Raw genomic sequence first — 17053 nt, forward strand, 5'->3', positions numbered from 1 at the left:
GGAACAAATCGATTGATTTCAAAGACTATATGGACTATATGATATCGACATTATATCAATACCACAGTGTTATAAAGGACTATTTGCTAATTGCTATGGTATAGCGTTATTTGAGAACATCGCTACCGTAAGTGAATACTTGAGAGCATTTCCCAAATCAATTTGATATCAAAAATACTATTCTTACTATTTATTTGTATCATTTTTTTAATAAAAATAAAATCCCGACAAACCTTGCCTCTATTAAAAAGATGATACCCTATAGGTGTTTCGTTTTTCACAATCAGTCATTTTTTCATGAGACCTCATGACCCTTTTAGACAAGAATTGGAAACTCGTGACCCTTTTTGACGCTAACTTCGAACCCTCAATGGTGTAAGAAGTATTTATTTATTTTTTTTTTTGAACAAGCGATATTATCTAGGGTGAGAAAATAAGCTTAACCTCACAATGAACTGACAATAATGTAGTTCGAATTCATCTTTAACAAGAATCGAACCTAAGATCTCTCACTTAAAGGGAAGAACAAAGGAAAAAGAACAGAGGAAACACTAGAGAGGGAAATGCGGTCAACAAGGTCCCAAAAGGGGAAAAGAAGGTGAAAATAAATATGTATATCATGACAACTATTTATTGTGAATTGGAACTGCAAAGCAAATTTATTGTGATAAATAAAAACAAATGACGGGGCAACGAAAATAAAAATTACAACGTTATTGTCCCAGGGATCTGTACAACAAATCAAATAAGCGTATAACATGCATACACGTTACAATGATATAAGCCGGTGTAAGATTGGAAGAAATCTTGCCTCAAATTGACTCTCTCTCCGAAGAATAAGGCAAACAATCTTCCCGCTTACAACATTTTGCTGCAATAAGGTCAAATTCAGAAGGTCACGACATCGTATCAAATGATGCGTATATTACATGTGGGAGCTTCATTTGGATACTTGTATGTGCAAAACATTAGGCATCGTTCGGTGCCTTGGATTGAATTGGAATTGGATTGGGTAGCTCGTAAACTCTTAAGATATATTGATTACTGAAGGTTATTGGTGAATGGTATTTACATTTTTAGGGGATTAGACATGACGGAAACTTATCCCTTACAATCCCGCCAATTTGGGAGGGAGTGGAAGGGATGAGTTTCCGTAAGAAGTAATCCATTTTCAACCTTCAATTTGGCCACAATTTATTCATTTCTTCCTTCAACGTACCTTGAATCTAGTGGGGGTTGCGACGGTTGTCCAATCCACTTCAATCCTAGACACCAGATGAGCCCTAGTTTTGAGCAATCAGACATGTATACTATATTCTCATTAGATCTACTGATGCAATGAACTCACCTCTTCAGAACTTTCAGAAACTCAGTCATCATAAGTGCTCAGAGCAGCAACAACTGAACCGGTTGTGGCGAGAGTTGATTGCACATCGGGATGATCTTTCCAGGATGTTGTTGCCTTCAAACATGGATATAGCCAAGTCTTCATCGAATAAACAAACGAGTCTGGATCAGAGTTCAGAATGGCTTCCCAATCTACCTGTAAACCTTGTGGGATATTTCCTATGAACTCCATATTAGCAGCAAGAAATAATCCGAGCATAACAACAAACCCCACAGCAGCAGAGCCTCTTGAAAGAGGCATAAAATTGTACCTGAGACAATTACGTATGGATGTACTCTTTATTTAGAACTATATAATTTCGGAAAGACACACATGCCATATGTATGCATCAAGGTCGAATGATATACCAGTAATATGTCATCCTTAAGATCGCATCTCTCACTTTTTCAACCACGGTGAATTCATTAGATCCATAATTTTCACCGCAATAAGTGTTGCATATAGCCTGCAAATATATAGTCGAGACATGAACATTAGCTATTCATTCAGCCAAACAATTTGAAATAAATAAAGAAAAACACCATCAAGGATTGTTGATACACCGAGTGAAGGGCAAACAACAATATAAACAAATATTTTAGCATCTGTAGCTATAAAATTCTGCTCGTTGGCACCAGCCTAAAGCTCCAGTCTATCCAAGAGATTCACTCATGAAAGAAAATGTGGGATTGCATCTTAAGGTTCTGCTTAAGCAGGATATATGGTGGCTACTCGGGTACATAGTTCTGTTTATATATTAATTTATGTAGTGTTAGCAGTCTGGAATGAAAAAAGTATATCATCAGGAATGCGGGATTACTAGGATTATGAGTCTTGCATAATCCAAGAAGTAATAACTCTGGGAAGGTATCAGTTTTGAGCAATATGAAAAATGAGTGTTCACAAAGTTTGCAGAAGTGAGAGAAGTATAACACTTCAAAGAACATTTTGTTTCATGAGTCAGGCTACGTTACAGGTTGGATGTACGATTAGCTAGATCAAATTCAGATATACTCTATGCAAGATCTTGTATGAGCATTTCACTGGCCAACGCAATGCTCCGGAGATGCTATACATACAAAACTAGGGGTAGGGGATGGTAAGACGCACTTCTCATGTCTCACATTGTGATATCTGTTCTTCCCATACAAATGTATTGCTCGTATCAAGGATACAGGGAAACAACTTAAGGGATTTAGCATGTTAGATTACCCATATCTATTAAACAAAAGAAGGGACAGAAATACAATTAAACTTATTGGCTCGCATAGAAGGGTGTAGGGTAGGGTAACATACTTCCCATGCCTTCGCCATTTCTGCATCAAATTCATCCCACCTTGAAGGCGTACAAGGTGTTCTGATTGCAAATTCATATTTGTTCTCCCCCCTGGAATAGACATTTGATACATCCAGAAATTGAAAAACGAAAATAAGTAAATAAGGTGGAAAAAATAAAAGAGAAAGTTGCAAGCCAAGGAGCAAAAGACTACATTTTTACTAGGGTAATCCTTGTTCCTTCAAGTTGCCTCCTGAAATAAGTAGCCAGTCAGAAATTAGGCGTGACATGGAATTAAAATGTAAGGACATCAATTTTAACAATATGTAATCTTACCCCTCAAAGGCAGTACTATCGCACCAAGTAGACAACCAGAAGTCCTCACCGACCACTCTGTATAAGTCAGCGCAAGATTTTGCTTGCATAATCTGCATGGATATAACTATACTAGTGAACAACTATTTACATATGAAAGAAATTATTCTTAAATGAGGGTTAAACATGAAAAAGAAAAGCAAACAGAAATTACGTATTAAAAGTGACAATATTATATATGAATTTGATAAGAGTAGTCTTCAAGTCATAACATAAGATTTTTAAGAGTATAAATATAACATTGGTGAACTCACATCTTGCAATTTCCCATCCCTGGATAAATCAATAAGGTTATCGACCTTACTATACACATAAGATCTTTCCTTCATAATAGCCTTGGCGACATTTAATGTTCTGCCACATTGACAAGTGATGAGCAATCAAGGAAAGGCAATTGTTTGAACAGTTCAATACTAAATGGTACCAATATAGACCTTCACCTTTCAAAATTTGGGAAGTAGCGAACAACTTTTGCTTGGCCTAGGATCAATGGTGTATGAGACCCAAATCCAGCATTAAACTCTTCACTGAGTTGTGTAGAAATCCAGGTTCACATTAGAAGACAACATAGAAGAATATTTGACCATCTTATTTAATCATTAAAATGGAAATCAGATGGAATACCTTAGCTTGTTAATCCACACAACAGGATCGCATGGCTCAGAAATCTGCCGCCATTTGACAGCTATCGAATAAACCTCATGCCATGACATCATTGACCGTGCAGATGAATTAGCTTCTGTAATTCCATATGAGGTTGAGGTCTCTGAAGAGCTACTCGTACTACAACCAGCACCACCTCTATTCTGGCTGGGCAAATTAACTCTTTCCCTTCTCCGGCCTCGCTTACCAGACTTTGAGATGCTTTTATTATTAGAATATTTCCATTCCGCTTGGAAGGAACGCCATGCTTTTGAAACCTTTTGAGCAACCTCAATAGCAGCCAATCCTGCCATACGATGCTGGTAGACATAGAATATGAGAAACTCAATAAAATTATTGGTTGGTTAATTCAAAGACTTCATGGCATGGAAAACTAGACAAACAATGAAATACATTAAATTCTATGCATGCAGAGTTGAATGCTCAAAATGAGTCAACTGAAGAATGCCAAAAGCTACGACGTAATAATAACAATCTGAACGAAAAAAAAAAACAAAAAAAAAGTAACAAAAAAAACAATGCGGAAAAAGCTTACCTGTTTTCTTCTTAAAAAAAATATGGAAAATGCAGAATTTAAGTTTAACTTGTCTACACCAACACAATAGGTCAAAATTAACAGATTTTACAGTCAAGTACAGATATTAGCTCCTTCTTTAAAACTTGTTTGGAACAGAAAAGTTAATTCTTGTCTTTAAATTGGTTCAGTACAAAAGTAAAGTCTCAAATTACCCAACAAAAGCATGAGCACTTTCATTCATCAATTTTTGTTTGGGACAATGAGGCGGATAAACGGACCATGTAAAAGATGCTTCAGTTAATAGTGGAACCGTTCTTGATGTGCACCTCTGGTGAAATGTTTTGCAAATCTTTCAACTGAGCAATTTATTAACAGATGAAATACCATTTTCATCTTAAGTATGAGATAGGTGAAAGATTATGGGGCTTGAATGCATTGCAACATCTGCAGCTTCAATTGAATCTAACTGATCCAGATTGTTGAATTTTAGTGGGAAAAATAGAGGTGCAACTATTCCTCAGGCAATACAATTGCTTAAAATGATAAAAAGTTGAAACTAGAGAAAATGGAAAAACAGGAAACAAATACAATTAAGAAGCCACAATAATTGTAGACAAACTTCAAAGTTATCCAAATCACCTGACGTCGATTCGGTAAGAAGCCAGGACTATCATATTGGATTTTCCTTCCAATTGAATCCGCAGCTTGCAGAAGAGCAGCCTTCTGCTTTGTAACTGAAAATTCTTGCTTTCGAACCTTGCCCTTCTTCAAAGATTCACGCAGGGGAGGTTGTCGATAGACCTTTTCGCATACATTCTTGGGGTGCAATCTCTTGCACCAGTACTCCTGAATATTTGATATTGAACACACAATAAACATAACGTAGGAGAATTTGGAGAAATTGGTTAATGTTCCATTTGCATGTTGATTTGTAAGAGGCTGTGTTTAACCCTCTATTTCGGAAAACATGGTTGCATTTTATAGCTAAAAGAAATAGAAGTTGTTTTTAGGTCCTCTTTGAAAGCCATGACTATTAAAGTGTGTTTGGATGAGGGACTTTAAAGTTCCAAGAAACTTAAGGCTAAATGGTTAAAAATCACGACAAGAAGACTACCAATGCACTATTCAAGCACTATCAAGCTTCTTCTAGCACATCACAAAGAGACTAAACAAAGAACTTCCAAATGACACCTAGAAAGGTGTGTCATTTCAAAATTCAAAGTTTTCTTAAATGTATTGCACCTAGTTATTTTCTTCCTCTTATCTAATTGTTGCAGTGCAACCTACCAAATATAGCCCAAGATCCATGTTACTTTAAAGTCCCTAATCCAAACGTGCCATTAAAGTCACAGTTAGAGTTCCCTTTTTGAAGTAATAATTTAATAACTTTAGCATGGTTATATTTAGCCTCTTTGAAGTGGAAAATATTACATCTTGAAAGTTTCATATTTCAGCTTCAATTTCACAATTTGTCAGCTAAAAGAGATAAGGGAATAGCTTCCTGTGTAAATTTTATATTTCTCAGATGTCATTTTATACTTGATGCCTTTTGTGTAATTATTTACAATATGTCAATATGCATTTATTCAGGTATAACTGTGCCAAACAATGTAAAGTTTCTGATTTGAGAGGCATGCACTTGCTGAATGATATGTGATGCAATATTATCACAACAAACCTAGAATCAAGATCGAATATAAATTCTCAAGAGAGAATACCTTGAAAAGTGAATCAATATCTCCATCAATATCAAACCAGTAAAATTCACTGTTGATTTTTGATGCTGTGTATAGAGCAATCTCTTTCTGAAAACAAAACAAAATAACAAAGTTAAGCGTTTTAACATATAAGCAATGACTAGTTTGAGTTCAAATCAGGACATTGTCATTCATCAGTTCCCCTTGTGTGATGTCCTTGTGATTTGTCATGCATAAGTTTTCACTCATGAAAGGGATACTAATGTTTCATTCAATATGTTTGACAAAATCAAATAAAATGCGGGATGGAGCAAAGTGTCAAAGGTTTATTAAAGACATATGCTAGAACATGGAACTGCACACCAAGAGTTAGGCATATTACTCCGGATAAATTAAACCTGATAAAAAGCAAGGCATTGCAACACAAACTTCTCCATAGAGTCTAGCTCCAAATCAAGCACAGCATCGTAGTCCTTGACCTGTGATCAATATATAACTGAAATATGAAAAATATGTAGCTGATATTCCAAACCCAACCAACCAAAAAAATAACTTCTAATACCGCATGTCCATATTCTCCAAGGGCATGGTAGCAGGATGCCCGCAAATACAAGCACTCAATATTGGCACCCTCAATGCTCAACCCAGTTGACAAATCCTTAATAGCCTTGCTGCAGGATAGAATTCAGCAATAAATTACAGACTATTTCAAAAATAGCACCATGCTGCATTTCACTAACATGATACCACAAATTCAGACAGGCATCTCCAAGCGACATTAGCAACTTTTTCATCTAGCAATATCGTCAAATGTCATCATCCTTAATATAATACTAACTACACCCAATATGTATGGAGACTAGAAAACCAAGAGTATAGCACCCCACCACAAAAAAATAAAAAATAAATAAAAAATAAAAAATCAATAAAGGCTATTGTGCTTGTGGACTATTGTAGTGCCTAATTGGATTGTTGTATCACAAAAAAAAAAAAAATATCGTTCTTGCAACTGAGGATCACAAATTACTAAATCTATATATGATCAGTGCTTAAGTGGATTGTTGTATCACAAAAAACATATCATCCTTGCAATTGATGATCACAAATTACTAAATCTAAATATGATAAAAAAACACAGGTAATATCCAAAAATCATTTATTCTTCAGAAGATCATGCAAACATGTTAGGAGTAATATGGTTAATGGTTACATCAGTCAACCACTGAATCCAAATATATGATTTGGTAGAACGCACCTGTGTTCTCCCATCCCATGAAGCAGGAGTCCACGCAAATGATATGCTTTGGCAAACCTTTCAGATTTAGACAAAAAAACAAAGAAAAAAAATATATATATATATCTCCAATGTTAACACCAAGCACCTGAAGATCATCATAAACATTACAAACATGGATGGCTTAGTTCAGACAGAAAATGCTCACCTTCCATCAATTTGTAGAGCTTTCTGCAGACATTCCAAAGCCTTGGTTGGGTTTGCCATATCTTGATAGAACTGGAATAACCGACATGACAGAAGAACAATATTCGTTATAAGTTCTAACTGTTTGATTTGTATCAACCAAAATGGCAAGTCCTATTGACTCTATGAGTAATTAGGAGTGAACTAATAAACTGCTACAAAGCATCAGTTATGAACCTATTCTTTAGATTCTAGTTTACTATGAGTACTATGTCGTCATAGAGACATTGTCCCATATTGATTCCATGAGATTCTGCTTTTCACTATGAATGATGCCATTGGAATTGAGGATAACCAATGAAATGAACTAGGCACAAAGCTTTCTCAAACCTTGATGGAAATGCATTTGGCCTTGGTAAACAAAGAAATTTCTCATGGATACCTGGGTTAGCTGCACCCATGCCTCAAGAAAATTCTGATCCAGCTGAATTGCTTTCAAATGTGCCTCCTCAGCTTTTTTATATTCACCGATAGAAGACAATGCCAAACCCTAGGGAAGCCAATTACAATTTAGTCAAGACTAAATAGTACAAGATATATTCCAGGGTAAACAGCGTGAACAATCACTAGACAACAGAATCAACAGGAAACTGAATCTTGGAAGACTCACCAAATATGTGTAAGCAGATGTATTATCCTTGTCAAGTTTCACGCATGCAGATAGATCTTCAATGGCAGTGTAGAAGTCCTTGAACTTGAAGTTGGCAATTCCTGCAAAAATTACAATGCTACTGTCATTATCTGTCTATAAAAAAATTCGTTCTTTTTGGCTACTAATAAAAATACAGTGAATAGATTTCCCAATATGTGCAGTTCTAATGGCTATTGTGTCGTAGTATTGAGGTTATCATGCAATAGTCTCTATCACTTGCATATAAATTATCATTTAATATAACTGAAGACCTCACAATCTTCAATATCAAGCTTGTCAGTTATTAGACTATCAATGTCTCTAGAAAATTGTTTGCCTGCATCATTCTTAACATCTTAACAGCACTTAATGCATCAAAAAAGACAAAACGAAATACTGAAATTCCTGTAATACAATATCATTTTGTTCATATAAAAGATGAAGGCATTATATTAGAGCATTTGAAACTGAGTCCTAAGATATGATGATTAATGAAAAGATATGGGGGTTTGAGCTAGTTACCCCTTTCGTGCAAAATATCAGCTGAATTTGGTTCAAACTCTAATGCCTTGGACAAATCTTCAATGGCCTGGAATATGAGGGAACAGTACATGAAATATGCATGGCAGTTCTTGTCATAACAAAAAACTAGATATTTTTCTATTATTTTACCAATAATTAAGTCAAAGGAACAGTGTACGACCACGACCAAAATTTTCATTAGTTAAATTCAAAGACGATATGGTTACATGGAAAGACTAAGGTAGCATAAACACCTCAACAAATTCTCCCATGGCAGCTCGTGCTTGCCCTCTCCGTTTCCATGCCTCACAAGCTGATGGATTTGATTCCATGGCCTGAACAACATAATCAGATCAACTACTTGCATGTGAAGCCAAACTATTTTTATTCTTCTGTCAGATATTACTTAGTCAAATACCTTTGTAAAATCAGCTATCGCAGCCTCAAGTTCCCGTTGGAAAGCATAGGCTGTCCCTCTCCCTATTAGTGCCTCTGGATAGTTAGGATCCTCTTTCAATATCTGTGCATATAATTATACAAAAATGCAAATGCTCATAAAACTTGCTAATTGGCCCATAAAACAATGACACTCTAGCCCTGTTGTTCCCTATCCGCACACCAAAAAAGAAGAAGGGAAAAGAATACAAATGGAAGTCAAAGAAAAGCAAGGAAAGGTATAGATGGGAAGGCAAACTGAAATTGCCAGAAAATGTTTAGGATGACTCGCATGGAGTGAAGCTTTACCTGGTCAAATATTGATATGGCATGAGCATACTTCCCTTCATTAACCTGTAAAAGAGTTACACTATATGTTACACAGAATATAAGGTTTAAACCACTGGAACCTCAACATAAACAATAACTGTGCTCAAACAGAAAAACCGTTACCAAATAAAGCATTATAACATACCTCTGCTATACCCCTTGATAGTCGAAAATCCACACTTATTGACTTGGTCTTTGAAAGTCTAGCAACAGAGAACTTTTTATTTTTCTTGGACTCCTCGCCAATTTCATGACGTATATCAGATTTACTACTTAGTTTAGGGGGTGTGGGAGGAGTTTCTATTAAATCACTTGACTTGCTACAAATCATAGGTAATTTACTGCATGTATCACTTAAGTCTTTGCATGATTCAGAACTTAATTTATCATGACTATCATGATTCCCATTCATTTGGCTATCAAACTTCTTACTCCCTCCGGCTTTATCACCAATTCCATTCAATGCAACAAAATTACCATTAGACTTTCTATGGACCTCTGAGGTAACCGTTGATTCACTGCATAACTCTGATTCACCACTTAATTTATTGTCATTCTTATAAGTTTCACTAGATTTCCCATTAACATGAAGTCTTGCTTCGGATGCAAGGTTAGATGATGTTGAGTCTTTTGCTTGGTTTTCATATCCATTACTTTTGTCCTTCTTTGCAATTGTTAAAAGCTCTTCCAGTTCTAGCAACTGCTTCAAATCTGTAGACTGACGGAAGGCATGTTCATAGCCTTGCTCCCAAACCAAAAGAGCATCCTCTTTCCTTCCCAAAGCAGAAAATGCACGACCTAGACAACAAAAACCAATTCTAAGATCACAAATGCCTGAGACCCGAGAGTACTTCATGTCGAATAAAAAAAAGCATCAACTAAGTGCACACTGTGAGTGCACAATTATGCATGTAAAGAGCCATATGATTCTAACATAATGGAATTTTAGGTCAATTATAAATGTGCTGTTTCGGAGAGAGCATGAGTGTGTACATACAAATACATACATACATACATACATACATACATATATATATATATAATTCAATACTTTCTGTTAAATGTATTTTCGTATACAATGATATACATATATAAATAATTCAATACTTTCTATTAAATGTATTTTCGTATACAATGACGGGGAGTAAGCTCCTAATTATTTGAATAACTAACTATAAAAATACATAAAATTCAAGTTCCAATTTCCGACAGAACATTCATTAAAGCATTTTGAAGTAACTTTTAGATTAACAAAAAAAAAAAATTCTATATACAAGGACCGCTACAATCAACACCGCAAGTCATCTAAACAATGCAATTGTGATTCCTTAATATCATGCTTACAAATTCTATGAACTTTTCACTCTGCATCAACTAACCACTCACTTAATCACATATTCCATACACCTAAAATTCAAATTAAGACTACATAAAATCCATCCGGAATCTCTAATTACGAGTAACTAAACAGTTGCACAGTTAAGCTATAATCATCAGCTAATTACTCTAATAATCCTAAGTTAAAAAAAAACGATATAAACATTCCAAGTCAAATAAGAGCTCGAATTCGAGGAAAATGATCGGAGGAAAACCTTTGAGGATGTAAGCTTGAAGAAGCGCGGAATCCAGCTGAAGCGCCCTATCGCAGTCCTTAATCACGTGCTTGTGGAGCTCCAATTGGCTGTAACAGAAAGCTCTGTTGCTGCAATACACCAACATTCACAGCCACACAAAATCGATCAGAACACAATTCGATTAACAAATTGAAGATCAGTAGAAATCGAACGAGCGAGTGAGAGAGATATGGAGAGAGCGGCGGACCAGATATCTTGGATGGAAGAGGACTGGGAGAGGAGGGAGTCGAGGACTCGGATGGCCTTGGACCAGTCACGTGAGCTGCAGAGCTTGGCGAGCTCCGCCCTCTCGGCGATGGCGGCCGTCATTTCTGAGTCGCCGGAGCGAGGGATCGGGATGGCGCGGGGTCTGTGAAAGTCTCGAGTTTTCTCGCTTGTGTGTGTCTGTACCGTGTGTTCCTTTCTTCGCTTCAACGGCTCCAGCAAGAGGAGGAGTTAAAGAGGAATAGGGGTAAAATTGGGAATATGGAAAAAGTAAAAGTTGAAAACTGCGAAGGGGGGAGGAAAGAGAGGAATGGCTGTGGATGGGAGTGTGTGCCTACACGTGCGGGTCGCACGTGTTTCAAGATTTGACATGATCGGTTGTGGTTTGGCACTTTGTTTGACATTTTGTACGGTATCGACCCGGTAAAGTTGCAAACCCATAAACCTTGTTCATGTTGGATGGGCCTGATTTAATTTGGGTTCGTATGTACTTTGGACTGTTTTTCTCAGGCCCATTTTAGTTATCACAAGAAAATACAACAGATTTATATTAAAATTTACCAAACGATATGATGCAACTTTTTACTAACCACTTACCATTTATACTCCAAAACTTATTATTTATCAAAAGCAGTTTATGAAAAAGACTACTACAATACTAAACTGGCCTTCAGAACTTTTATGCGATCGTTTGCTAAGGTTAGGCTGGAATATACCTTTACTCGATGACTTATGCTCTAATTGTAAAATAGGAGAATGACTTGCATCAAACATGTTTATTGTCACCTGACGCTCCAGTCCAATAATACAATATTATGTGTAAGTTTTCTTATAGGAAATTGCATTATTTTTTTTCCTTAAAAGGATGACAACTGGTGGCAAATCAAGGTGATCCACCCCTTTCGGGGGCTGAGAAGACTCACAAAGGCATTTCAGCTTCCCCCTGGCCACAAGCCTGGTTTCCACACCAGCAGTGGGTTTCACACCCAAGACCTCCAATTTTTAGTTTGAAGGAAACCTCGTAATCCATCATTTATCATTGAGCCACCAGCTCGTGGTTAAGAAATTGCATTATTAGATCAAGACATGTCATGTGTGACAGTAAACATGTAATTTTGTTCCCAAAATATGCATGTTTTGACTACAACGAATGTGGGCATCCACAGATCAGCAAAGGAACGACAACATGCTATATAACATGCATGGCTCCTTGGGAACAAGCTTTCATACTTCCATGGTACAAAGTGGGAGATGTGGAACATTTACTTCCATTCCTTGTTATGACGTTGTCCATGTGTCCGATCGCATCACAAATTATCCACATAACTTAGAAGTCGAACCAACAGCCAACAAAGACAATGATTTTTGGAGATGCGTAGAAGCACAATTTACATGTAACAAATTCACTGACGATGAAAGTACATGTTCAATAATAGAGCTTGTATGTTTTGATCCAAAAAACGTTACATTATGTCATTATCGAATATGTCATTATCGAATCAAAACACCAAGTCGCACTCCACCCGAAGACCTAAACCCAAATTAACAACCCACCTACATAATCAGTTGGCTTTAATTATGCCAATTACGCTTTGAAAAATTATTACAATTACACGGCTATGTCATATCTGATGTGCTTGAGCAGCACCGGATTCACAATCTCCGGCGAGCTCAGTTGCGGAAGATGACCGTCTGACGACATGACCTCGACGATCGACTGGCCGCCAAGATTCTGGTGCAAATACTCGGACACAACCACAGGGACAGCAAGGTCTTTTACACTCTGTAATATGTGACATGGCACCGTGATCAACCCAAGCATTTGTCTCAGGTCGCTTTGGAATATGGTTTGTGCCACGCTAAGGGCAATGTCCGGCCGCATGTTGAATAGGGTCCGGCTGAACTCCTGGACCGCCACCGAGTCCATGTCGCCGCCCACCGCCAGCGGCGCAAATCCGGAGCACCATGCCTTGTAGTTGGACCGGATCGCCTCGAATAGTTGCTCCAACTCTTCTTGCTCGAATCCTCCGTAGTAGTCCACGTCGTTGAGATACCTATAAAAATGTTTCATTTTAATTAGTTGAATTGTTAATTGTGTTTAGAAAGTGCAATTAAATAACATAACAATGATTGAGAAAGATTGGAGAGCCAATATACTAATCAAAAGGTAGTTTTCGAAGATTAAGTAGTTGGGTTTGTGGGACTTCAGCTTAATTGTATAATTATTAAATTAATTAATCAATTATTTGAACAGACATGAACTAGTTTAACAAAAACAAATATATATCACATAAGAAGGTAAAATTGGAGAAATTAGTTAATAATTGATGGATCCTGTCGAACAAAGTTTCGAACAAATCAGTCTCCACTTTGTTGGACAAAGTAGGGAGAGGTCGAACTTCAAAACTCTCCAAATCACAAAAATAAAAAACTAATATCTTATTGGCAAAGGTAAATTTAGGATGATTAAGTAATTGGGTTTGTGGGACTTGAGCTGAATTCTATAATAATTGACTTCGTTTAGTTCCTAATTAAATGGATTAATTAGACGACGATATTTACCTAGGGGAGGCGGCGATCATGACGAGCTTGGTGAAGAGGTCCGGTCGGGTGATGGCGGCTATGGCTCCGATCATGCCTGAGACGGAGTGGCCGACGAATATGCATGACCCGACGCGGAGCTCCTCGAGAATGGCGAGGAGGTCGTAGGCGTAGCCTTCGAGGGTGGAGTAGCGCTCGAAGTCGAAGTATTCAGGGTTGGTGGTTCCAGCGCCCATGTTGTCGTACATAATGACGCGGTAGTCGTCGACGAGGTGGGGGACGAGGTGCTTCCAGACCGACTGATCGGTGCCGAAGCCGTGGGCCAGGACTAGGACTTGCTGACCCGACCCTAAGACGCGCACGTTGTGAGCTTCTTCCACTATTCCCATTGCGGCTCTCTGTCTCTTCTTCCGCTTTCTGTTGCTTGATTGTTGGTTAGTTTGGCTGACAAGTCCCAACTGGCACCACATATAAGAACCCTGGTGATAAGATCAGTGGGGGGAGTACTAATCAGCTACTGCTGGTGTACTGGAGCTTTCTGTGTGTTCTATTGACTGTTTTCACCCGAGTCTTTTGACAAAACTCCTAAGCTATTGGGCAATCCAATCCCCCAACCCCCAAAAATGGTTCATCCCTTCCTAATAGCCTGGGCTCCAGGGGAGCTCGACACAGCCCCCAGTCCCTAATCGCCTGGCCTGTGACTAGGTGGAGTATCGTTAAGCTGACGTCACGGTAACGTCAAGCTGACATCACGGTGGCATCAACCATGATTTTGATTATTTTGCCCCAAGCGTGTGCAATTCACTGCAATTAAGGGCGCCTCCCTCGACAGGATTTCAAGGGTGGGCCCACATGCAGGTGCACTAAGTGGCTCCGAATTAGGGGCTAAGTGGCTCTTCCTCAACAATTGGATTTTCAACGGCTATATTTTTGGGCCCAACGGCTAGATGACTTAAACACTTTGGACCATTGGATTTTATTTTATTTTTGTAATTCAATGGTCCAGATTAATTAAGTTAATAAAATTATAACAAATTATTAAAAAATTCAAACAAAAAAAATTATTTGGTGTGTTTTTGTAAGTTTATGTGTTAAAATATACCCACAAAGTACTTCTGGATAATAACATGTCGCGTTCTGAGATTAGTTAAAAATTCTATCTGAAATTAAAAATAAAATTATTTTTTAGTATCTTATAAAAAAAGTATATTAATACGAATTGGCTGGACTTTTCAATTTAAGGGCACAGAAGCACTTAAGCATTTACTGTTCACTAAAGCCAGTAATTGTTTTGCTTAATAGCTTGGGTGGTAATAGCCTAGGGTATATTTTAGGGGTGAAGTTGCTCTTAGAGCAAATCCATCGTTTCTAGGCCTCTTTGTGGAATAGCAACTCAATCCCTTTAAAAGAATAGTAACTGCCTGCAGTGATCAATAACTACTTAAGTGCATATCCACCCCTAAACTGAATAGTCTAGGCAATTCGTATTAAAATATATTGTATTTTTTATTTATAAAATAATTAAAGATACTTTATTTTTAATTTCAGCCAATAATAAAAGATTTTGTTGAAAGTATTTGAAAATATTGAAATGTAGTGTAAAGTGGAAGAACATGGTTAGTTATTTATAGAAAAAATTATAATTTTTATATTTTTAATCAATTTTTTATCTTTCTATAATTTTTTTTATAATTTAAATTGTGCTTGACGTCATAATGACTCAGCCTTGAGTCACATAGCCCAGTCACTTGGCCAATGGATTATTGCATGACTTCTCCATTGGGCTTGCCTTGAACCCAATTACCCAAGTGGGCATGAGTGTTTTGGAGAGGGGAGGAGTGGATGGGGTTGCCTATCCCTAAGGCAATTAGTAATGGTGGAGTTGCTCTTATAGGCCCTCGATTTAGGACAAGAGTAATACTACATGTTTGTACTATACTTGACCAACCCTGAAACTACTAAGCACTGGTCGACATTATAACGCCAAGGACCCACAAGAGTCTCCCTCCAACCAGGAGGCCAATCACAACGCGACACATGTCAACATCAGAGGCCAATCATAACGCGACACGTGTCGACATCAAAAGCCAATCACAGCACGACACATTTCAATGTCAGAATGAAACTAGAAACTCTCTTTTATAAATAGAGATCATTCTCTCACAATATTTCCTAATGTCATTTGTACTAAATCATTCACTAGTACTCACTAAAGGAGAGCTTGAACCAATATACTTGTGTAAACCCTTCACAATTAATGAGAACTCCTCTACTCCGTTGACGTAGCCAATCTGGGTGAACCACATACATCTTGTGTTTACTTCCCTGTCTCTATCCATTTACATACTTATCCACACTAGTGACCGGGGCAATCTAGCAAAGGCCACAAACTTGACACTTTCTGTTGTACCAATGTCCTCACTGATTTTGTGCATCAACACTACACGTACCACACATTTGTACCATCTATAGGGTAATGCTAGAGAGATCAAGTTTCTAAACCATATTTTGTAAATCAAATGATGTGGATATTGATGATTGTATTATTACTTAAGTGTTGATTAACATACTTATTTTCTATTGGTAACACATCATTTGGTTTGCAAATTTAGTTTAAAAAGTTGGTCTCCTAGCATTATTCATCTTTCTAATAGAGGTAGGGCCTACTAGCACATATGAGTGCCATCGTTGTTAGAGAGATGATATAAATATGTGATAAAAGTAGCATTTTTGTTAGGACAATTATAAGAACGCTAGTTGTACTTTTTGAGACGCTAGTTTGTAGCCTAGGAGAATTGACATGAAACAAGGACATTAAGGTGGTGGCGTTTTAATTTTTTCTTGCGATGTCAAGTTAAAAACACTTAGAGTTCATGCCCTTTTATCGTTAGAAAGTCCGCTGAATTGTTTTCTAAAACAATTACCAGAAAATCATGTATAAAAAAAGCTAAACACATGACAACATATTAGGTCATCTTTAACCGTAGGGGCTATGTTTAGCCCCTGTTCAGATTATAGCCTTGCAAGAAATTATTTTTTAATAAACAGTGTCAAACCATATTTCTATACCATCTCCAATTGAAGGAGGCTATTTTTTAGCCCCCTCAATAATTTATTATTTTTAATTTTGTTCTTTAACTTTATTGGTTAATTGAATTAAACTACCATATTTCTAAATAGTAATTCTCCATATTTCTTATCTTTATGTAATTTTAATAATTTTTCGGAATGCTATGTTTGTTTTGCTTCAAAAAAAAAAGAACAAAAATAATTAATTTCTCGGATAGGAGTTTAAAGAATGTGAAGAATTGAAATAAAATAAGGTAAACGAGTATAGAAGGGTGAAAAGGATGTGAGAAAT

General features: G+C 37.0%; 2 protein-coding genes across 3 annotated transcripts; both read right to left on the reverse strand.

The window, feature by feature from the left end:
* Nucleotides 1–594: 594 nt before the first annotated feature.
* On the reverse strand, nt 595–11375 carry LOC126584141 (suppressor of RPS4-RLD 1-like). 2 transcript variants are annotated; one of them, XR_007610001.1, is made up of 25 exons: nt 11135–11375; nt 10906–11015; nt 9459–10111; nt 9293–9337; nt 8967–9068; nt 8803–8883; nt 8549–8615; nt 8006–8106; nt 7778–7885; nt 7358–7428; nt 7171–7227; nt 6478–6586; nt 6314–6394; nt 5937–6023; nt 4858–5064; nt 3663–4000; nt 3479–3565; nt 3293–3392; nt 3000–3091; nt 2878–2916; nt 2684–2774; nt 1756–1853; nt 1349–1658; nt 1220–1265; nt 595–871 (listed from the first exon to the last, which is right to left on the reverse strand). XR_007610001.1 is itself a non-coding variant. In XM_050248612.1 (24 exons), the coding sequence occupies exons 1-23, from the start codon at nt 11254–11256 to the stop codon at nt 1370–1372; spliced, it is 3135 nt and encodes a 1044-aa protein (XP_050104569.1). In that variant the 5' UTR covers nt 11257–11374; the 3' UTR covers nt 595–871; nt 1349–1369. The 2 variants fall into 2 exon arrangements, 1 of the variants encoding a protein (XP_050104569.1); XM_050248612.1 differs by lacking the exon at nt 1220–1265 and having other exon boundaries at nt 11135–11374.
* Nucleotides 11376–12558: 1183 nt separating this feature from the next.
* Nucleotides 12559–14151, reverse strand: LOC126584168 (probable esterase KAI2). The gene is made up of 2 exons (XM_050248639.1): nt 13714–14151; nt 12559–13205 (listed from the first exon to the last, which is right to left on the reverse strand). Exons 1-2 carry the CDS (start codon nt 14079–14081, stop codon nt 12761–12763), a joined length of 813 nt encoding a protein of 270 aa, XP_050104596.1. The 5' UTR covers nt 14082–14151; the 3' UTR covers nt 12559–12760.
* Nucleotides 14152–17053: the final 2902 nt, after the last annotated feature.

Source organism: Malus sylvestris, chromosome 2 (assembly GCF_916048215.2).
Source record: "Malus sylvestris chromosome 2, drMalSylv7.2, whole genome shotgun sequence".
In the NCBI taxonomy this organism is placed as follows: domain Eukaryota; kingdom Viridiplantae; phylum Streptophyta; class Magnoliopsida; order Rosales; family Rosaceae; genus Malus; species Malus sylvestris.